Source organism: Montipora capricornis, chromosome 9 (genome assembly GCF_036669925.1).
Source record: "Montipora capricornis isolate CH-2021 chromosome 9, ASM3666992v2, whole genome shotgun sequence".
NCBI lineage: Eukaryota > Metazoa > Cnidaria > Anthozoa > Scleractinia > Acroporidae > Montipora > Montipora capricornis.
In genome coordinates this window covers 34388034-34410843 of record NC_090891.1, presented here as the reverse complement: position 1 = coordinate 34410843, position 22810 = coordinate 34388034, and the positions used below count along the sequence as shown (strand labels likewise).

Below are 22810 nucleotides of genomic sequence, written 5' to 3'. Positions count from 1 at the left end.
TCGACATAAACTGAGGTATTTCCATATAGTCTTAAGTAAAGCTGCAGTTGAAAGGCAAATGGAATTGAAGCAATCAACACGTTTCGAGTGATACACCTACCAACGAACTAAAATAATTTTACAGTACTCATCATCTTAGTAGGAAGGACAGAGACTGCGGAAAAACGCAGTCTGAATATCTCGTCGTCGCATTGGTTTTGCACTGTTTTAGCCCTTTGCAATCCCCGGAATAGAATTACTAAAATGTATACACGCGCAAAAACACAAAGCGCTGAATTTCTAGGAAGCCCCTTTATGCTTTCTTAATCTTTGTTAGTCATATAAAGCATGAAACCATCGGGTAACGATCTTGGATATTTTAAAAGATATCACATCTACAAATGCTAAAAAAACAGTCTTGCAAAGCCAGGAAAAATTCAGCATCGCATCCGCTCAGAGATCAACATTTAACGACAGGTTAAGAGGAAAATGAGACGTCAGGAAGCGACATGCAGAGAGCAGCTGCCAGCTGACAGCAAAACTGAAACATTTTAATATTGGGAGATGTAAGGAAGGCGATATATCGAGAAAAAACTAATCTAATGTAAACTCTAATGTAATCCCTCCTTTAATGTAGCCCAAACCGTACGTGAGATACAAACGAAAATTGGTCGAAAAGGGCAGACGAGCACGGTTCTTTGTCAAAAGGATGTACGTAGTTGGATGTTTATTTACCGACGTGCCCAATAAATGACTGACACCAATATTGTGAAAGATAAATGAGAGGACAATCATTTCGGATTTGAAAATATCGCTTCGTCCTGGCATCGGATGCGTGTCATTCGTAATGATTTTGAACGCCTCTAACGTGCTTGCCCTAATGACACATATCCTGGTTCTTTCTACAACGTTTTCTTTAACAACAGGTAACATGGTTCACTCTCTGAAGTTAAAATGGTTGTAATGTTAAATTGGTCATAGTGCTGACGATGGAAACTTGAGCAATTTCGAGGAAAACGGGAAAGGTGCAAAATTGGAATGAGCTTCCTGTACGATTGTAATGGCACGCTCTTCTTCGTTATTAAGGCAGACTCGGTACTGCCAAAGCCATTGCTTAATTTCGTATAATTCTAGTTGGGTGTCATTTGCCTTAATCAAAAAATGTATTGTTACATGTTCTGTTCTAAGCCCCAACCCTACCCCACCCCCATTAGGGTGAAATATGATATACAATATGTAGGCTCCTAAAACTAAAAGGGGAATAAAAAACGTTTGATTATTAAAAATAATTTGACATATTGACTTATTACTACAAATAGCTTGTCATTGCAAACATAGTTAATGCATGGAGATGGTTTTGGAACTCGACAAGTATTTTTGTTTCATGTTATGTCTGTATTTTTTGTCCTAGACGGTGCACAAAACACACCTTTTTTAAGAAGACAACCAATCAAATCTTTCGATTATATTTGCGAGCTTGAAACTTTAAATTTTCTAATTTGCGACCCCGTGCGAAGCGAAAACAAGAGTCACGGTCAATTCAACATCGATTGCGACAACATCATGATTGTTCTTGCTTTTGAAGGTTTTAAGGTTTCATAATCATTCCTCGATTCACTATGCAGCCTATGCTGTAAACAAAGTATTAGCTCTTAAAAGAGAGCCCGCCACTCTTTCAGTGAGTCTGGAACCTAAACAAAGAAAATATCCGTAATGACCTATGACCTATACTTTTCACGCGTTCTGCTTGGTTAACTTGGTGATTAGCAAGTACTATTCAGACTATTCAACTCCAAGAAGTTTTTGTCCTAGAGATATCCAGATTGTATAGTATTTAATTACTGAAACAGTTACCTCAGTGTGTCTAAACCTCGGTGGGTGATATATACTTCCATTTCGGTGAATGCTTGTTTAATTTAGAACTGAGAAGTTTATCAAGGCTACCCAAAACAGCTTGTTATTCTATTACCAATTGTGTGGACAGTTAAAGCTGTCTGATGTCATTTACGTTAAACGAGATCAATTTCGTATCTCCAGAGTCAAAACTGCATGAGATGATAAGACTTTGATGCCAAACTCTATTTAATCAGGGATACCTCACTTTCTCATCCATTCGTTGCTTTTAGACGTTCTGTTAACTTGTTGTCAACACCTGGCTCCGTGGTCATGCAAGCCTTTGAATGGCTCTAAGCCCTTCAATTGCTCCCGCCTCAAACAAATAAGTACTATCCTAATCGTAGTGACACTATACCTGTGTTTTTTTCCTTGCATCATTCAGAGACTCCAGTTTATGAACCAATAGGATGTTTTTTAGATCGTGGTATCTCACCTCGTCCTATGCCACTGCTTCTTAAAGATTTCCGTCCAGACATGAATTGGAATGACATAGCTTCTGTGATCGAGAAGTGTGCAAGTTTGGCGCATAAAAAAAGCCTCAGGTAAAACGGACTAATTTGTGATTGCTGCGCCTCTCTAAACCTTACTTCACTGGTATCCTTAAGAACCTGATTGCGCTGTGTGTAAATAAAGCTTGCAGGATTCAAAGCCGTGCGAGCTCTAAGTGATGGTATACGGTTGTTCTGATTAGAGTGCTAGGTCAACCTATTTTTAGCTGCACTTCTAAATACCCAACTCAGGTTAGTGTCCCGTCACTTGGAATTTTGCAGAATGATTTGTGAATATATTGTTGCCTTTAATGACTAAGTTGTTCCAGGAGAGCAATCAGCAAAGAACACATTTCATAACACAGGGCGTTAGAAATCGATAGAAATCGATAGAAATCGATCATCGGAAACTAATCGATTACTCGATATTACTCGATAATATTCGATAATTGTTCATCGATTAGCTAAAATAATCGATAAATATCGATAATCACAAGATTTGACTGGTTTACTCGGCCGAGAGAACAGGTCAACTCAGACTTAAGTAAGGGTTTTGTCTTACCGTAAAACCTTTCCCGTTCCTGGCCATTAAATCGATATAAATCGATGGAAATCGATTGAAATCGAACTGTAATTACCAAAGTCGATAAAATCACAAAAAAACTCTGCTATCGATTTTTATCGATTTTCGATATTAATCGATTAATCATTATCGAAAAATATCGATTACGATCGATTTCATCGAGTATCGAAATTATCGATTTGTAATGACAGGGCTGAAGTGACGTATGACAGGAGCGCATGAGTAGGAGCTTTCCTCTCCTATACAAGCCCTATGAGTCAACCTTTGCTCGTATCTTTCTATTTTTAGAAGGCCATGAGTTCTTCGGCTCTGCACACACTGTTTAGAATGGCCAATCAGAATAAAGTTATTGTGGAACAAAGACAAAAGTAGCACAAACAATGTATGCAAATTGTGCAAATTGATGTAAATTGTTGTAAATGTGAGTTTCCTGCTGAAGGATTAGTTCTAAAAAATCGAAAGATAGGCGCAAAAGATGACTCAAGGATATAATGCATTGGGAGGCTCCTAGTCATGGGCTCCTGCGTATGAGGCATGTGAAATACCGGTGAGCATTGCACAACTAGCACACGCACTGAGAAAATACAGACACTCAGCAAATTCTTAATACATTTGAATCGATCTTTTTTTCTCTCTTGAAATCAGCTACTTTGGGTTAAAATACTATGGCGAGTGTTGGTCTGGGGAAACTGCTGGCCAAACATATAGTCGTGACGGACCATCGGATTCCTGCATTAAAGGAGTGGGTCAGAGGTCAAGTTACTTTGTGTACAAATTTTTCGACTACGGAGACAAATGTAAGGATTTTATAAGAGTTCCTACCTGGTTAATTCACTTTGTTAATTTCATTTACAACAAAGGTAAAGAGCGATAATGTAGGTAATAATTATTTAAGTTTTAAATTTCAAACTGAACACGAGTGCTACTTTCGCATAGTCCACGGATAATTTGTTATCGTTATTTGCACAATGCCTTAAGCTGTGTCGTACCAAAGCTTCAGCATTCGGGCCCTCGCCGCCTATCGATCTCTCTACTCAGCACAAATCTCATAAAACACCTCTTTTACCCCACAAACATTTGCATAGGCATAGTTTTTTAATTCTCTTGGGACATCTTCATGTCCCAGGAGAAATTGCAAACAGTGATTGTGGTATTTTTGCAAGAACCCTTAAGGACCTAACCCTCACCGATCACAAGTCATCGTGTCACAAATAATATTCGCTACCAACCAACACTTAAGAAACGAAGAAGTTGACTGATGGCGAAATGTGGTAATGGCGAAATAAACTGTACCCCAAATGAAAGAAGCAATAAAATGCGAATTAGTAAAAGTTAACTGTCGCAACTTTCAATCAGTGAAAATACGTTTTCGTTTCTGATGGAGAGAGAGTGGCGAGAGAGTAATGGCCAGTCCCTAAAAGCAGAAATGTAAACGAATTGCACTGCCGATTAACTCGGAAACGTATTCTCAGCAATCCCGCTTTCCATTGTTGTTACTCAGACACGTTTTTCTCTTTCAACCAGCTCCCGGTTGTAAGGGCACATGGAATGGTCAAAGCGGTAATTGTTTCTTGGTGATGGCAAACGACAGCTTAGCAACAAGGAATGAGATAACTGTCAACTGCCTCAAAAATGGAGGACATCCTGCGAAAGCGGGAAATAAAAATGTCATGCAGTTGGTCGAGCAGTTCTTGTACTTTCTGAAGATGAATGTGAAGTCAAGCTTTTTGCGATGTTTGGTTATTGGTGACGTAAATGCAAGCTCTTATTCAACACTACCTTCTATCAATGGGCTCTCCATCGGCAACGTCACACTTACATGCGCTGTGAGAGAAAGCAATAGTTGGAAAATACAACTATGCAACGGAAGTAATTGCCATCGTTTATGCATCGCTCCAAGAGGTATTTACATATCGATTTTTTTTCCTCAGGAAACTCTCCAGTGATTGTTAAAAGGGAACTGTCATGCTAAATTTTAAATTGTTGTTTTTAGGTCAAAACCTAAATCAGTACTTTAGCTCACACGTTCAGCATTTCTGACAACCCACTGAGAAGATATGAAATGTACTTTATGGCACAAAGAGCTCTGATTTGTATTGAATTTTTGGTGACGTTATGAAGACATTGTCTCCAAACTTGCAAAAACTGGCCAGTTTTTTCAAGTTTCATGCCCTTTCCATCCTCTCCATCCTTGGCCGCAAACAACAAAGAATAGCTTCATTGGTCTTCATTGATGCAAAGACGTCTTTTAGTGTTTTGAATTTTGACTAAAATATCGTGACACTGCCCCTTTAAGCTTGTTAAGCTAATAGCCCTTTTCACGGTTAGTTTTTCTGATTTGCATTACAATGTAATCTAACGTTGGTGCGCGGCAATTTCGGGTTAAAACTACAAAATAGCCCGAAATTGCCTCACATACATTCTAGATTACATTGTAATGCAAATGAGAAAAACTAACCTTGAAAAGGGCTATTGGTTGAATATGCTATGCTATGCTTATACATTTCATATCTTGGCCGTTATGAGAGATCAACACGCAGCACAAGACTTCGTACATGTACTAGACGCATGTCATCCGTCCATTCAGTTTACTATGGAGTTATCCTTGGATGGGAAATTTCCGTTTCTTAGTATTTTGTTGGAGAAACGAGGAAATCGAATAATGACCAGCGTACATAGGAAGCCCACTAATAAAGGACTCCTTCTACATTATCAAAGCCATCAAGACAACCGATACAAGAAATCGTTGTTAGTAACAATGATCCAGAGAGCCCACAGCCTCTCCTCGACTAATGAATGATCTGTTCAATAAAGAGTGCAATGAAATTAAAACTACTAGTTTCAAAAGCTGCAATACCCAACTGAGCTTATAGAAAATACCATCAAAAATTTCCAAAAATCTCTTAGCAATAGTTCTACCACCACTCGTGGTGTTCAAGATAGCTCGATCAGAATAGTAGAACAATCGTGACTGTCACTTAACCGCACTGAACCATTTCTTGATTTAATTTATACAACAATTTTTGTACTTATATGCGGCTTATAATTTATTCTTTCACTTGACAATGACATCTCGACGATGTCGAAACGTTGTGCTAACCTTTTAGCGTTTATCTTTTTGATTAATATAGTTTCAAAGTCTAAGTTTATTGATGTAACAGCCCTCTTGAATTTGTTTCGTCAATTTATTATTTCTTTGTCGCAAATTCTTATTTCAGAAATAAACCCAGCGACGGGAACATTCGTACAACTTGCTACAGATGCCTCCATAGTTGGCCATGTCATTAAAAGTTTACTTGTTTATGACATGGTTACTTGTGCGCGTGAATGCCTAATGTATATAAATTGTTTGTCCATTAATTACGAGTACAAAACGACGACCAGCCGAGAGTTCCGAGAATTGGGGATGATATGCGAGTTGAACGACGACACAAGTAGTGATGTGCCTATTCATCAACGTTTTGGCTTCAAGTATTACGAAAGATTTAACTCCAACTCCTTATATTATAGAGATAGATAGTCACTCAGGGATAGACAACAGAAAAAGAAAACATTTGCTTTTTATCATTTTCTGTCTCAACCAAAGAGGGAAGAAAGCGTCAAGAAATTAAAATTATAGGTACGGGTGCATGTGCGTCCTCAAAGTCCAGTAATCCGGTCAGTGGCAGAATTTATTTCTCCTGAATTTGTAAAGGTAAAAAGCACAAGTTTGGTCAAATAAAGAAAACAAAGCATTTCTTTCAATTTCATCTATTAAATGATTGATATATTAAAAGTAAATATATATTGGTAGCTTTGTGTACTTTTAAATATTGATGCCACGGCAACATTAGCATGACACAAACACCATAACGATCATTGAAACTGTTCCCTCTTATTCGAATTCTCTTTCCCCATCCTATAATAATAGCTCTACTAATTATCCAATATAAAAAAATACCGTAATACTCTTTGTTTGTCCCTTCAAAGGTTTGCATAAGCATTGTTTCCATTTTCTGTTGGGACCATTATAAGTCCCAAGAGAAAACAAAATGGTATTTTTTATATTGGCAGATTGGGTTTAGAGTTAGGGTAACAAATCAACTGAAATCAGAAAAAATCAGAAAAAGTCAAATGAAATCAAATCAAATCTTCATTTGTTTGCTACCAGTTGCTTTTACTTCTCCCTATTAATTTGCCGTGAAGATAAATAATATAATAAAGTTAAACATTTTTTCCTGTGTAACTTCAATTAATCAGTACCTACACTAAATCAATCGTTCTTAGGATTTATCACATTGATATGCTGAAAATCGTGGCTTGCACACAAGATTGTCCTTTGAGAAAGTTATTATCGTTTTTATTTCGACTCAAAGAAGGTCGGGAATGAAAACAACATTTCCAGTAGGTGCTATTCTGATCAGATTTCACTACGAGTCCCTAAAACTGACTTCCTCAGTGGCGCATAAGAAACCCCAACCCTAACCCGCCTAACCCTAACCCTTTGGCTCAAAGAAACCACCAAAATTTCCTGGAACAGATCATCTACTACTGTCTTAATTGTGAACGCACTTAAATTTGGGTCCTTGTTCCCTTATTTTGCTTTTAATTCAAAGAGGTTTCGTCTTAGTAAGACGTAACTGGAATCATTGTGAATTGAGATTTGTATTTACTTCGTCATCCAACTATACTGGAGAAGATATTGGTCCAGTGTAGTACATTTCAGTTGTAACAGTAATCAATTCTTTTAAGCCATGTTGTTTCCCATTAAACTGCCAATGTTACATTTCAGTTCTTTTTATACAATAAAGTCTACTCTATCATATCCTCAGTGACTTTTGTAAAGAACCAATCAAACAGCGAACATTTTGTGAACAAATTGTCAATAGTACCCTGCCTGTCAATCCAGACACTGTTCGGTTTTTAATTAAATCTTATCTTGGTCTTACAAAATCTGAAGAAGTTTAGAGACACCTTATAAAAGCATTTTAAAAAGTCTAAACTGTAATTGTATTCTCAAATTTTGAAACTCAGCCTCCTTTATTTTACACGACATTGTTGGCCTTCATTCTGAAATAATTTACCTCCCATATTTGTTCATGACAAAACTGCGAGACCGCAAACAATAAAGTCATTGTAATAGGACGGAAACATTAATTACAAATAGCATTCAAATTTTAATGAAATTTCCCAACTAGAGTCTTGATTTTTTTGCTTACGTTCATTTTGCAAAGCGCTTCGGAACGTCTTCTGATTCTGAAAAAAAGTCGCACGTAATTCGTCAGTTTGCCGATCACGGATCATGTTTTCCATTTGCATTTTTAGAGCAAAAGCTTTCAAAGGTATGTACAATGTTTATTTGTCTTAAAAGTGCTGTTTCTGTTTTTGTGAATAAATTTGACGAACTTATATCTTAAATGAGTAATAGGATAGTTGTAAAAATGTTTAAAGTTTTTCGTTGATTACATGGGAGCCTAGTAACGAAAATTCGATTCGCCAGCAACCGACGCTAGCTTTTTTTTACAGAAAACCGTGAATCTTTTAGGAAGACCATTTACGGTTTAAGGAAGGAGTACTCATGCTTTGCATGGGTTCGATTAAGTCAATAACAGCTGTTAGAAGAAGTCTCTCCTTTGGAATATTTTTATTTATCGAAAGCTTCTGAAAAACAGTGAAATGACCGGTGCTTTCTTAAACCTAAATGAATCTCTAAGAATGGCATTCACTCCAACAGAGAAATTGTACTGGGAAATAGTTCTTATCTTTTAATGGAAAATAAGATTAAAAAGGATGGGTAATATCTTGATGCCTCTATTTTAAAGGGGTAATAATCCGGGTCTAATACAATAAGAATTTGGAGAAGTATTCTATAATATTTTTGCCAAAGGCTGGGAATCTGTCATCCCGTCCGCAAATGTGAATGCCGTCTTTATATTATCTGTGTATAAATTTATAGTTACCAGTTTTCTACCAATTTCCTTTTTTTTTTCATTTGGGGAGTCTTCGAGTCTTATGATTTTCATTTGAGCTAAAACATTTTTACACTGCTTAATAAATGTTAAAATAGTTCGCGCCCTTTGCGTTTCCTAACAATGATAATTCCTTTGCGCTCAATTCACACGTAGGTTTGTCAATAGGGAAGGGAATAGGAACGTTTCTGATCACTTCCGCGCATTATTTTTCACTTTTGTAATTAAATATTTCTTTAGCAAGCTTGCACATTAATTTGCCTAACCATAACCCTGATTAACAGCTTGAAGGAATATGATCAGAAGGTTTGTTTGTAATCCAGTGCCCCCTGGAAGCACGGGATGGATTAACGTTTCATAATTGAAAAAGTGAATAGCAATCTTGGATAGCGGCTAAGGCCCCTCGACCCAATGACTTTGGTGGCGACATTTGGTTTTTTTGATACAAACCTCTTACTTTTCCAAAGCTAGCCGTAGTTCACATGACAACAACGCGATCTACATATTAAAGCACTAAATGTTTTTGCATATATACAAACTTATATCCTCTTGGGCAAGGTCACGTAAAATAGAGCTATGTGGTACCATGACGAATTCAGTAAAAATCGGTTGTTGTTTGGTTTTAATAACGGTGCTGATTTATCTTTCCCTTACTGTGACAAGGATCGAGCATGGAAGACCTTTGTTTCCTTTTTGGAGTAAAAGAGGCAAAATATACCGGGCGAGATATGGCAGCTGATATTTTATAAATTTCGCTGATAGTATGCTTTCAAAGAGCACAGATCAAAATAATTATTTAAATTAGTCCTTTTTGAACTCCCTTTCAGTAAATGCTTTTTCATTAACACATGAAAAGATCAATGGCTAGCACTGACAGTGCCAAGTTGCCAAAGGACATTTTTAATTTAAAAATTATTAGACAACGATCGTAAACTGAAGTCGTCTATAAATAAAGTTTGTCTGTTTTCTTTTTCAAGAAACCTACCCATTTTTGTTTTGCCATTGATTAGGGTTATCTTCACTGAACGGTTTTGTTTATGAATCTGATAAACCTTGCGGCAAAAAAACGGCCAACATTGAGGAAAATCGAGAATTTTTTATGCAAACGAAATTTAATATTTATCAGAGAACCCGGCGAGGGTTCGTCTAATAGCAGTATTAGCTTGGCGCCGTCACGTCCCATAAAAATACATTAGGTACTGTGGGCAAATTACATTAAAGACCGACTTAAGCAAGTGGTGCATGGTTTTCTCAGGAACGTGCATCCAGGCACCAAATTTGGAGCCAAAATGAATTGCGTAGGTAGGGTTAACGAGCTATGAATATATACAACAGAAACGTAGCTGCAGCTGAATGGATTGCTTGTAACCGTTAAAGGAAAGTTGAACAAGTGACCAATAACGCTAGAATGACCTCCAAGAACGCTTTCAGTGGCGAAGGGGGTGGAGGTTTTGAGGTTTCTTAAATTACTTTTCGCAGCTCATGGTCAACTAGCCCACGAACGTCAATTCAGTCAATTCCAGCAGTGCCCATTCCCCCCCCTCCCGGGCTAACCCCCGGGCATTAGCATTTTTTTTTAATGGGCAAATTCCCTGGGGTGAGGACACATAAGCTGTCTAAATGCCCCGGGGTGGGGACGAAGAAAGAGGGCAAATACCCCGCCCCCGGGATCGAAATAGCCGTATTCACGTCGGTGATCGTTTTTTGATAAACCAAATATAGTTCACCTTGTCGCTCTGAAGAATTAAGACATTTTAAATGATGATGAATCGTATTTTAAGCTCGCAAGATTTGTCTTGAAGATCGCATATCATTTGAACTCGCAAACCTTCTGTATTTTAACTCCATGAAAATTTTAAAAATTGCTAGGCTAGTTTTGAATGCGAAATGCGAAGTAGTCGTGTTTACGCAGTCTTCACGTCAGTGATTGTTTCGTGATATAAGTTCACCTCGTCGCTTTTATATATTCATATGCTTACAAGTATAAATGAAGAAATACCTAAAATTGAGAAAGCATACCTTTAAAAACATCCACAAGTTTTTCGAGTCCGTGACGGACAAGCCAGTCTTTAACGAAGGCCTTGTCTTTTCCGATAAACTCTTTCATGTTAATTCGAAAACACGTGTGTCAAATGCCCGGGGATCGCCCCTGGGTAGGCTAATGCCCAGCCCCCGGGCCGTGATAAAATTGCGAATGCCCCACCCCCGGGACTGACAACTTGAGCAAATTCCCCGCGGTTGCCCGGGGAGGGGGGGATGGGCACCGCTGGAATTGATTGTTGCATTAAGTAGACGACCGCTGGAAATCACAGGTGGCCCAAACTCTGTGTTGTATTTTGAATTTAGAGGGCTAGTATGGCGAGTTTTAGTCGATACAAATCAGGAGGCTTAATAAATGAAATAAGGTGAAATAAGGTAATTTGATGCCATTCTGTCTATGCTATTTCGAGAGATATCCTCAACCGAAGACCTATCTCTAAAAGAGAGAGAAGGTAGAAAACGCTGATCACCAGTCGATTGGCCAAGCGAACCAAGAAATCGAGCCAAAAAATGTAGCCAAAATCCTTCAATCCGCCTCAAACTCGGCCAGCGATATGTTCGAAGATTCTATCGAACATCTATTCAAGAAAATAATCTCGATATCCACTCTGCGAAGGAAAAATTGCCACAAAATTTCAATTTCGCCTAGTGTCAGCATCTTTGTGACGATCAGCCGAGCGCCCAAACGGTGAGCTGGTGACAAGTCACCGCTCCCTTTATAGTACAAATCTTTCTCTCCACCCCTCCGCGGACTTGAGGAGTGTGAGCTTTCATTCAAGGAATTTTGTCAAGTCCGGGGAGTGGTAGAGGGAAAGATTTGTACTATAAAGAGAGACTTGTCACCAATTGATCGTTTGGGTTCACAGCTGATCGTCACGAGAATGATGACAGAAGGCGGAATTGAAATTTTGTGGCCATTTTTCCTTCGTAGAGTGGATATCGAGACTATTTTCTTGAACAGATGTTCGACAGAATCTTCGAACAAGTCGCTGGCCGAGTTTGAAGCGGATTGATTTCTCGGTTCGCTTGACCGATCGACTGGTGAGCGTTTCCTACCTCCTCTCTCTTTTAGAGATAGATCTTCGGTTGAGGATATTTCTCGAAATAGAGGACAGAATGGCACCAAATTACCAAAAAACTATCACCAAAAGACAACAGACAAGTAAGTACAACATAAGCTAAGTGTTTATTTCTTTTACTAAGCCTACTGATTTGTATCGACTAAAACTTGCCATGGAAGCTCTCTAATTTCGAAACACAACACAGAGCTTAGGCCACCTGTGCGTAAATACGCCTGCGTTCGCAGGTTAATGTACATGATTCTATTCCAAGTTCTTTTGCAGCTTATGGAGGGAAAAGATGTTTACTTATTGCAGCGCCTTTTTTTTCAATTTTCGGTGCCAAGTAAGACTTCTTTTGTTCTTAAAAGGCCAATGCTAACATGTTTCCTCTGACACGCTGACGTTGACGTCCATGTGAGAAAAAAAAACAATTCAAGTTGATCGTCCTCTTAAGACCAAATCTTTCTCATGTTTCAAATTTTCAATTCAGGAAAAAGTATTTTAAGGAAGACGAATGATCGTTTATAGAAGTCCTCCTCCCTCAAACCTCCGGCAGTCAGCACACCTGGACTAGAACACATTTAAATTATTTGTAATAAATAATTACTAAGTTGTTCAGCTGACGCTGAGAAAAGTAATGGGTTGGCATCACTGCTTTATTCACGTCGAATAATTTATTTAGGTGCTACGACGTCGACGTCCGGTTTGGTTGTGAGTGTAGCAACTCGTAAAAATACCGAGGTATTCTTGAGGCGGATCACAGTAGTGGATTAATAACCATTTTATTTCTTCGTAGCATGATTACCACAAACGAGACTCACATGATAATGAAATTGGTTTGTTTCACCTCAGTCAGCCTGTTTTGGATCTTTGTTTTATCTTCCCAGGCATCAGGTTAGAGATTTTAAAGGGTGTGAAGTTTATTTGGTGTACCTTTAAACGAGCTCAACAAAAGGTCCCAGAATATCTCCTCTTTGAAGAAGAATCTTTGCATTGTAGCTGTGTGAGTGACCGTTGCTCATGCTTTGCTCAGTTACTTTCTTTAGACTTATTTGTGTGTCATTCGGTTTGAAGCCAAATACTACCACTAGTCACCTGATATGCAAGATCGATTTCAAACTTAACAACAGAACCATGCCGGGATATGCACTTTTCAGATGATTTTCTGGGCAACGTTCTACAGGCTTCATCGGATTCCTAGGTGACAAGAATATGCGGCTCTAATTCGGACATTAAAGACCTGAAAGATCACTTTCTGCTGATCAGGCTGTATCTTCCCCATTTAATGTCCTCAGAGAGGCAGACAAACTCTGGTTTGTCCACCCCATGATACTGCTGGCATTTTCTGTAAATAAAGGAAGAGTAATTCGTCATTTAATTGCTATCACAATAACTGTCTGTTTACTATGAGCAGAGGAAACAGAAAATACATGTATTTTGTAATTTATATATCCAGGCTCGAAATGACCAAACACAATTTTAAAGGGCCCCCATCTGACAGTTTCAATTACTGAGAAGGCAAAAAAACACTGGTAACTGCTTAATATTTATTCGGGATTCACAATTTATACTCTTTAAATTTTTAAGGATCTGTTTCTAGTTCACAACAACGGATCCTCGAGACCTTGCTCGCACAGCCACATGATTCGGATGCAATGCCTTGGGATAAATCAAAAGCCGTACTTGTATCGTATGGTGCCAAACTTGTTAGGATAATCGACTTGGTAATATATTTTGTATCTTTTCCTTAATCAAGAGTAAGTATATACATGTATTTCTTTTAATGTACCAGTCAAATCGAAGCTTCAACATACCCCCCCTGGCAACCTCTCGGGCAGCATTTAAATTTGTGGAAACTTTTTGTTCAAATCCCCCCTCCCCGGGCCAAAAAGCTGTTCAAATGCCTCATCATAGGTCCATTTCAGGTGATCAAATGGCCCCACCCCGGTATGTATATGGATTATTACCTCCGTTCTCGGATGCAAATTTTGTTGCTCTCAAGTGCAGACCGGGAGCGATTTCAATGCGATTTTACAGCGATTTGTTTCCACGATAAACCGCGATTTGGGTGCAACTCAAGGAAGCACAGTAACTTAAAACAGCAGTTTCGCTACAGCGCAGGCGCATACGCTTTGTTTTCAAAGCGGCTAATTTTTGCGTTGACTCACCTATTGTTCTACTTTTTGAACTGAGCATAAGTCTAGAGCCAATTTAATAAAAAAAGATAAAATTGAAACACAAATATTGATAAACGAGTCATTGAATTGCTCTGTCATCTTTGTCTTTACCGCCTGCAACGACGCCGCTCTCTTGTCGTGCCCTCTATAATTCGCGAGCTCAAACGGAAGAAAACATTTCCCGTGCACGGACAGTGATGTCTCCCATATATTTATACTAATCATCTCTAATGGAGAAAAGAAACTTGGCAATGAATTGTGGTTGTGTGAAGACAAGTTAAAAGGGAAAACAGCTCACTCCCGGTTGCCGTCCGCGTCTCAAACACGCGCGTGCTTAAGCTCCTTATTATATAACATGGATAATTTGCGACAATTCAGTCTGTGCCGCTTCTTCATTGTAGCTCCACGAACGGTTTTTTGGCCGCTTTTTCTTCGCCATGACGCTGCGTGACAAAACCTCCCGAGGGGTCCCTAATGATTCAACATATAGAAAAATCACAGCAAAATTTGCAAGTTTCGAGCAAGTTTAAAACCCTTGCGATATCGCGGCGTCAAATCGCTGTGAAATCGTATTGAGATCGCACCAGGTTGTAACTTGCGATTTTTAAAATTAAAAACAAAATACAAATGCAAGGCTGGTTGTACGGCTGTGAAGATATATACTTTTTTGTTTAAAGTACTACTATGATCAAAAAATCACTTCCTTTTTTTCTTCACATTTTGAAAGAGTGATCGCTTAAAATTTGACTGGCAAAATCTTGAGCTTTGATTTTTATCCAAAAGCTGTTTACTTCGAATGTAAGGTTTGGATTTCACGGCCCGCCGATACTCACGTTCAGAACTGACCGATTGGATCTCAGAGAGTTGGATCAAGGGAAAAGTGACGTCATTGACTCACTAACCTAAAATTTCATCATGTAAACGCAGCTTGTTATGTATGCAAAAACACGACTGTAAAAGTCGGAAAGCCCCAAACTCACGTGCTGCATATTAATTCAACCATCGAGTCTGTGACGTCATTTTCTCCTCGATTCAGCTCTCACAAAATATTAAAGTTAGTAACGACGGACAATTTAAATAGGAAACTTCCAGTTAAGATAAACCGCTATATTTTTTAAATGAAGGCTTAAAAGTTGGGTCGCTTAGTGTTTAGTTAACATAGTTTTGAAATCCAAAGAAAAAGAAAAAAAATGACATTTTGGGGATAGTAGCACTTTAAAATAGTTCGTTAGGAACGGCCTGACTTCTTTAGGGAGCCGGTTAAAAAGTCAGGCCGTGCCTGACGAAATATTGGTTAACACAAAAATATGTATTCTCACAGCCTTACAACGAGCCTTGCATTACAATTTTGTTTTTAATCTACAAATTATTCGCTGGTTAGATCTCCCAAGATCCTGCACTTGTACTTTGTTCAGCTGGTCCGTGCATAAAAAAATGCCAACAAGTGGATTTTTAACGATAAAAATAAACGGTAAAAATGAATGGTAAAATTGAAACAGTGAATAGGAAACTCAAAGAAAGTTACAGGAAACTCAACACTGGACAACTTCTGGGGAAAACTGCAATTGCCCTGAGCGAGATTTGAACCCACGTCCCCCTGATCACTAGTCGGGTGTGATGACCACTACACTCTCAGGACAACCATGCTGGCAACCTGGCTGATTAATCAATTAATGTGTGACATTTACGTGGGACTCCCTAAGGGCCAGTTTTTCTGTGTGATAACGCTGGATCAACATGTGATTCACAGGCGGACAAGGGTAATTATTGTAAAGAGTCAGTTAAGTAGATCCCTTGAGCCAACAACGTATCACCTCAAGGAGGATCGCAAATGGATTCACAGTAGAAAAACTGGCCCTTAGGGAGTCCCACGTAAATGCCACAGATTAAGTGATTAATCAGCCATGTTGCCAGCATGGTTGTCCCGATTGGAAATTAAGAGTAGGTCTTAACATTTGAATAAAAAACATTTCATAGACGAGGCAGTCAAATTGGTTCGTGCGCTTCATCAAAACACTATCTAACCCTAACATGTAGATTGTTTTTTGTTAATTGTAACTTGAGCGCGACAAAAACAAACGGACCTTTAACGGGTTAAGTTGAAGGACTAGGTGCTGCGCTTCTTCCAATTGATTGAATTCTTGACTGGGTTAGGTAATAGACTCTACGCTGATTTCTTTGTTTACCTTTAGAAAGAACGAGATAACACAATTCGCTCACAGTGGTGGATTTACCAGGTATAAAGAAAATTAATGATTATGTGCAAAATTTTGTATTGCTTTATTTGTTTCTGCAAAGACTCAAGCTAACGTATCCGATAAACAAAAGGGATTTTATGCACTAGTCAATTGAAACCACCGCCCCCCACCCCGCCCGGAACGTAGCGGCGGATGCAACATTTGTATAGTGTTACATTTTAAACTTTCCCCCGCCCCTCGGGTGAAACTTGAGTGCTACAATCCCCACTGCCATGGCCCCTGCGTGTAACTAGAAGATTTTGCCAAGTTCATATTAAAAATGATTGTTTTGCATCGCTGAAAAACGCGTTAGCTGCCCAGGTTTTCACCACGTCATTGCAATTGCTAGTAGAATCGTTCGGAAATGAAATGAGATTCCTGAAACGTTCTGCAATGCAAGTTTAAGATTCAAAGCTAGACAATCTGAACAGATTAGTCTGTGCTGTATTAAACAAATTTTCCTTTAAAAGGCCATAAAACGGTCAGGAAGCACAGGAAAGAACAATCTTAGCCTTTTTTTCTTCAAATGGCATTGCACGGCCTTTACGAATGCCGTTCGATTACTTCTAAGCGACAACTTCTCTTCATTTCCACAGAACTGTAGAAAGTTCTGTGGAAATGAAGAGAGAAAAACGTACAGCCTTACTTAACTATGCAAATAAGCGTTCGCCCTTCTTTATAACAAGTGGTGAATAGATGAGTAAAAGTGATTTTATAGCTTACCTTCTCTGTGGTCTCTGCCATGTTGACGCTGGAACGTTTTTGATGCTTGGATCCAGTCCCACTCTGTCAAGGATAGCGTTACAAGCCCCGCAAAACACCCCCGGGGGGGGGGGGGAACGGGGACGTGGTTTCAATTGACTAGTGCATTACGATGAAGACGTAAGATGGAAGCTATACCAATGGAAATAAAATAGTTCCGTAAGAATACTTTTCGGGCGATGCTTATTTATAAATTGGAACTTTTCCTAACTTTTTCTTTTCCAAAATTTTCATACTTTCATGTTGTACAACAGTACCAAAATTCATTTAGGTCTTATTTTCATCGACGAACGAGCTCGATTCCTACTGCGGTTAGTGGGATTCAAAAAGGCTGGACCATACAGCTGCATAACCATCTCCCCATAGAGCATGCAATATCGATTTCATATTACCGTGGTGCGTAGATCGCAAGAATATTCACCTTATCATCTTCCTGGACTAGTAAGACCTTTCACAGCAAAGTTTAAAATAAAGAGAAACCGACTTTGAAGAAAAATTGTTCACAATTTGTAACGTACCCTTATTGCCAAGTCTAAATAATCCGTCATCCTCCCTTTAGCTTTGGTTGAATCCTGATTTGGCTTGGAGCCAAGCAGATTTTAATAACACCAATGTTATTCACTTGAGTCCAAAGAGGATCTGGACACCAGACATTGTTTTATATAACAGGTGAGGTACAAATTGTTCTATCTGACTAACGCAAACATCTTTACTGAGAATTTCAATTGCCCTCTAACTCTTTCGCGGCGTATCGGATGACGATGAAATGCCCTGTATTCTTATAATTTTTTGAATCATTAAATAAACATCCTCTGTGGTTCTCCGGCAGTGCTGATGACAATGATGAACTTGGAGGTGGGACTGAGAAGTACAAGACCAAAATAGCTGTCAACTCAAGTGGTTTCTGTACGTGGATGGCGCCAGCAATCTTCAAGAGCACGTGTGACATCAACACTGAATATTTTCCTTTTGACGACCAGGCGAGTTATGCTGTAGTTTCAGATTTCATTTCGCATCCGATGATTTCGTTAACACCCTCAGACTGTAAAATTAATTGTAAAATTCATTAATAATTCATAAGAGTTATGACCAATCAATAGGCAGTATTTGAGTCATATGTGCACCTCTGTAAACCCCAATACAAATCAACTGTCTGAAAGCAAGGGGAGGGATTAAATTGTATTAACTTTTAATACAGACACCTACTCAGCTAATTAGTATTCATTAACTTTTGATACAGATCTTTACTGATTAAAATGCAAAACACAATGGAGATACTTTCATCATGAGTTTAATTTGATTTAACCGTTTCCAGCTGCGCTTTACTGTTCACTCTTGTGTTCTGCCAGGCAGTAAAAGCGTTCACCGCCCATTTTGTATTGTATTTCGTATTTTTAGGTACCGTTTCAGACAACAAGGCAACTTCTTCCTTCTCAGACTTCTCAGTCTTCGGAGAAGGAAACCGTCCGGTCGTCATAATCCCGCTTCATCAGTGACTGAAAACTATTAGTTTAGTTTCATTGTTGTCCCAGGAACTCTCTCCTCTGGGACCTACAATGTTTTGGCATGAATGAATGTCCAATTACAATTAAACGCCCATACAGATCGGACGCGAATATTTTATCTACTACATAGATACTCACTCAAAAGCTAGAGAATTTATGTTATGCAAAAAAATAGTGTCCAATTGTTTACGTTTGCACCTTTTGGAGTTCATTTAACAAAAACTAACGGCGACACTGGTACCTTCGATTGTCGAATGTAATTTCTTAATCACATCCATTTAATATTAACCTGTCCTTTCCCTTTATGCTCAGATGAAATCTTGAAATCCTTCCTTTTTTTCTGAACCTGTCAGGTTTGCACGCTTACGTTTGCCTCATGGGCGTTTGACGGCAGCAAATTGGACTTAACGATAGAGGAGTCAGAGACTGGAGTCAAGGAAGACATATATCAGAACAACAATGAATGGGAAATGATGAAAGTTTCCGTCAAGAGAGAGAAGGTTCGCGATGCAATATTTCAACAGCCCCTGTCTTGTTATTGAAAGTTGTAACAGTTTAAACTTGAATGATATTTTAATGAAGTTTGAAAATTCGACCAATTTCCGGCAATCAAAAACCTGTTTCGAAGCCGAGGTTGGAGACAAGTCGTTAGTTGCCGTTTGTCCCAACATGTGTTAGTCAGGTTTATTCTATCATAGCAACCTGACAAAAGGTAACCAAAATACTTCCGTTGAAAGCCTTTTACTTACTACAACTATTAATTTTGCTTCTCTCTGCCTTGCATAGTTTAAATACAGCTGTTGCAATCACCCGTACCCGACTGTGATTTTGACTGTGCACTTGAGAAGGCGTTACCATTTTTACATGGTAAACTTAGTGATTCCCTGTTCACTGATAGCTGTAATGGTGCTGCTGTCCTTTATTTTACCGCCACAATCTGGAGAGAGGATCGGCCTCGGAATCACCGTGCTAATGGCCATGGCAATTTTCCAGGAGCTGACGTCAAGTAAACTTCCAGCGGACTCCAGGTTCATTCCGTTGCTAGGTAAGTCATTTGACATTGTGTATGTAGTAAGCAATGAGGGGATATATTTCGAATTTGTAATTGCATTAATTGAATTTTCGTTTCAGAAATCCTATGTTTTGTCTAAAAACTACTCTTTAAGCGATCATAAATAAGCCCGCTCGCACCATGTTTGCACTCAAAAGTGTCTATGATTACTTGGAAGCTGTTTAGATTAGTAAGCAAAATATTTCGTTCTTTTCAGCTCAGTACTATTCAACTGCTATTACAGAGATCGGACTGGCTTTATTTGCTACTTGCGTCATTCTCAACTTTTATTACAAGGAAGACGTTATGCCAAACTGGCTGAAAATCTTCATGTTCCGTGTCCTTGGACCTATGGTTAGAATAAAGTATAAGTACAAACTATCAAATGAAGCTAACAAGAATAGCTGCAACCATTCCCTGCTTGAGGACAACTGCGAATTAGCAGAACGTACCGGGAATCACTTTTCAGAGCCTTGCAAAAGTGGAAAGAAATGCACCATCGACGAAGCCCGTTGCGGAGAAAATGGCCACAGTGGATCTTGCCGTGAGAATGACCGGCGTTTATCCACACAGCGTAATCGAAGAAGGACACAAAGCTCTCTCCCCGAGACTCCCATTTTAAATGACCACTTGAGTGACAATTATTCTGACAAATATACTGATGAGGAATCCTTTGGAATTCAAACTAGCAGTCATCTCAAAGACTGGCAAACGGCAGCGAAGATAATTGACCGGGTGGTTCTCTTTCTGGGGCTTCTCATCAGTATTGCCACGTTTCTTGCAATTTTCCTACAGGCACCAAGAGTTCGGGAAATGTTTTATGTGTAGTTTTACTATCGTTATTACCTGGCTTGTCACTTGCACTTGTCGCTTACAGAATATAAAAACGTTTCAAAGATTTGACAGCGTTGACTAGCAACCAAAAATAAATTTGTTCGTTTATCATACTGCTAACGGCCGTTTGTTAAATGACATATTTTCTAGGCTCCGTTAGAATAAAGACAAATATGTTATCGCTAGAGCTGGATAAATAATCTAAAGATAAATCAGCCTAATGCTGGAATGTCTTAGCTTCGTCAGATTTGCAGAGAATTGCTCACGTCTATACCACCCAAAACAATTGATTAGATTTCAGTCCACACAAAGCGGAAGAGTGATCGATGAAAATTAGGCATGGTCAAGTCCGAGGGAAGTAATTTTGTGAGCTCGGAAAATACTCCTCAATATGCATTGTCATTGCCTAAGTTGATTTCCCACTTATATCCCTATGCAGGAATAGTCCATAATACGGTTTTCCTTCGAAATAAAATTACAGTTATCGGGTCACACACTGTTTTACATCTGAGTATAAAACTGATGAAACGGTCGAAGACCGAGTTCTTGTCAGGGTTAACGTTTTCTTGAAGCCATCAACTCCGGACCAGGAAAGTGGTCAAAAAATGCTTTAACTTTGTGTTGTGGTAGGAGAATTGATTAACATATTGATTTAGTTTATAATTACCTCACGGCCTACCAATCATAAGATTAAGGAAACAGGATGTCTAGATAAAGTCGATAAATAAGGATAAAAGAATTTATCATTCCCCTCATTTTTCACTTGCCTGCGAAGAGCGCCTGCTCACAAGCTAAACTGATTATACTGTTTAAAGCTATGGAACTTACGTTTGCAAAGAATGTCTGTTTATTATATAAAAAAGAATGGAAAAAGTAAAATATCACATTTAAAATCCTTTGCGCCACAGATGCAAGGACAAACTTACATAAACATAGATACAGTCTGATTTTAGTTGATTAAATGGTTCAAAGTTCCTTACTACCAGTTAGGTGTTTGAGCACATCATCATAACTCACTGTTGTTGACTAGTTGGTGGTGGTAGGACATTTTTAGTCACAAGACATTGAAATTAAACACCTCTTTGACTTTGTCTGTGCGTGGGCCTTTCCCTTTCCTTATGTTATAACGTCTGGCTTAGCTTCTAACAAAGTAAAAAAAAACCTAAATGATTCGTGAGGATGAAAATGAAAATAGAAACGACTTTTTGTTAAAAAACGACCGAGATGATCACTGCATGATTGAACTCCGGCCGGAGGCACCAAAAACCTAAAATCGCATGAGCAAAATCAAGAGATTATGAAGGTAAGAGAAGTAATCCCTCATACTGGCCCTATTCCCATCGTAATCCCTCTTAGGTTATTTTTAGATCTCCTGCGAGATCCGGTATTCCCACGAGGGTTAACTGATAGCCAATCACATGTCCTCATTTTTACCAATGTTGACAGCTTGACGAATTCCCACGCAATGATTCGCGTTGTTCGCGATTTACCATCAAACAAAAATGGCGGAGGATGTTGAGACAAACGCGTATATACATTTTATGGACGAACGTGACTTGTTGACTACAGAGTTAAGCGATTTCAATGACTTATGTTTTGAAACCTGCATCTTGGAAGGAACGAGTTATGTAACCGACAGGATTTTGTACAGAATGGCAAATGGAAGACTATAGTCGATAAGTACGATCTCTCTGACTTTAATAAACGCATTCTCGGTTTCCTTTGCGGGATTAAAATATGATGACTTAATTCCTATATGGTGATAAAGTAGACAGATAGAGCTCTATAACAGTACCAAACATGAAAGGAAAACTTGAATCATGCGTCCGATAAAAATTTTTGAACCCGTGTTATCGGATTCAAGTGAACTTGCAAAGTACGTATGTTAAATATAGCTGTCTCCTTAAAAAAAGATTTAAAAATCTTTTTTTAAGGAGACAGTTCCGTATATGGCACAACCTTGAATGTGGTACCATTGAAAACTAGACAATTAAGCGATTTCAGTTACAGATGTTTGAAACCTGTATCTTGGAAAGATCGAGTTTTGTAAGCGACAGAATTTTGTGAACATTGGCAATTTGCAGACTACACTGAGTCAACAAGTAATTTATCGCTGACTTGGTAAACGCGTTCTTGATTTTCTTCGCGGGATTAAAATATGACGACTTAATTCTTAGATATTCATAAATTAGACCGATATCAGACAAACTAACCCTTAATCTCAATAAAACAAATTTCGTAATTTTTCG

General features: G+C 38.6%; 2 protein-coding genes across 3 annotated transcripts; both read left to right on the top strand.

Moving 5' to 3' along the window:
• Positions 1-780: 780 nt before the first annotated feature.
• On the top strand, positions 781-6681 carry LOC138016503 (uncharacterized). Its single transcript, XM_068863658.1, has 5 exons — positions 781-905; positions 2258-2417; positions 3592-3743; positions 4471-4848; positions 6165-6681. Exons 1-5 carry the CDS (start codon positions 827-829, stop codon positions 6464-6466), a joined length of 1071 nt encoding a protein of 356 aa, XP_068719759.1. The 5' UTR covers positions 781-826; the 3' UTR covers positions 6467-6681.
• A 1412-nt stretch (positions 6682-8093) lies between these two features.
• LOC138016499 (neuronal acetylcholine receptor subunit alpha-7-like) lies at positions 8094-21652 on the top strand. 2 transcript variants are annotated; one of them, XM_068863651.1, is made up of 9 exons: positions 8094-8267; positions 12792-12889; positions 13583-13719; positions 16365-16409; positions 17731-17840; positions 18001-18151; positions 19030-19176; positions 19463-19721; positions 19945-21652. In XM_068863651.1, exons 2-9 carry the CDS (start codon positions 12793-12795, stop codon positions 20553-20555), a joined length of 1557 nt encoding a protein of 518 aa, XP_068719752.1. In that variant the 5' UTR covers positions 8094-8267; position 12792; the 3' UTR covers positions 20556-21652. The 2 variants fall into 2 exon arrangements, with proteins under 2 accessions (XP_068719752.1, XP_068719753.1); XM_068863652.1 differs by lacking the exon at positions 8094-8267 and adding an exon at positions 11699-12096.
• Positions 21653-22810: the final 1158 nt, after the last annotated feature.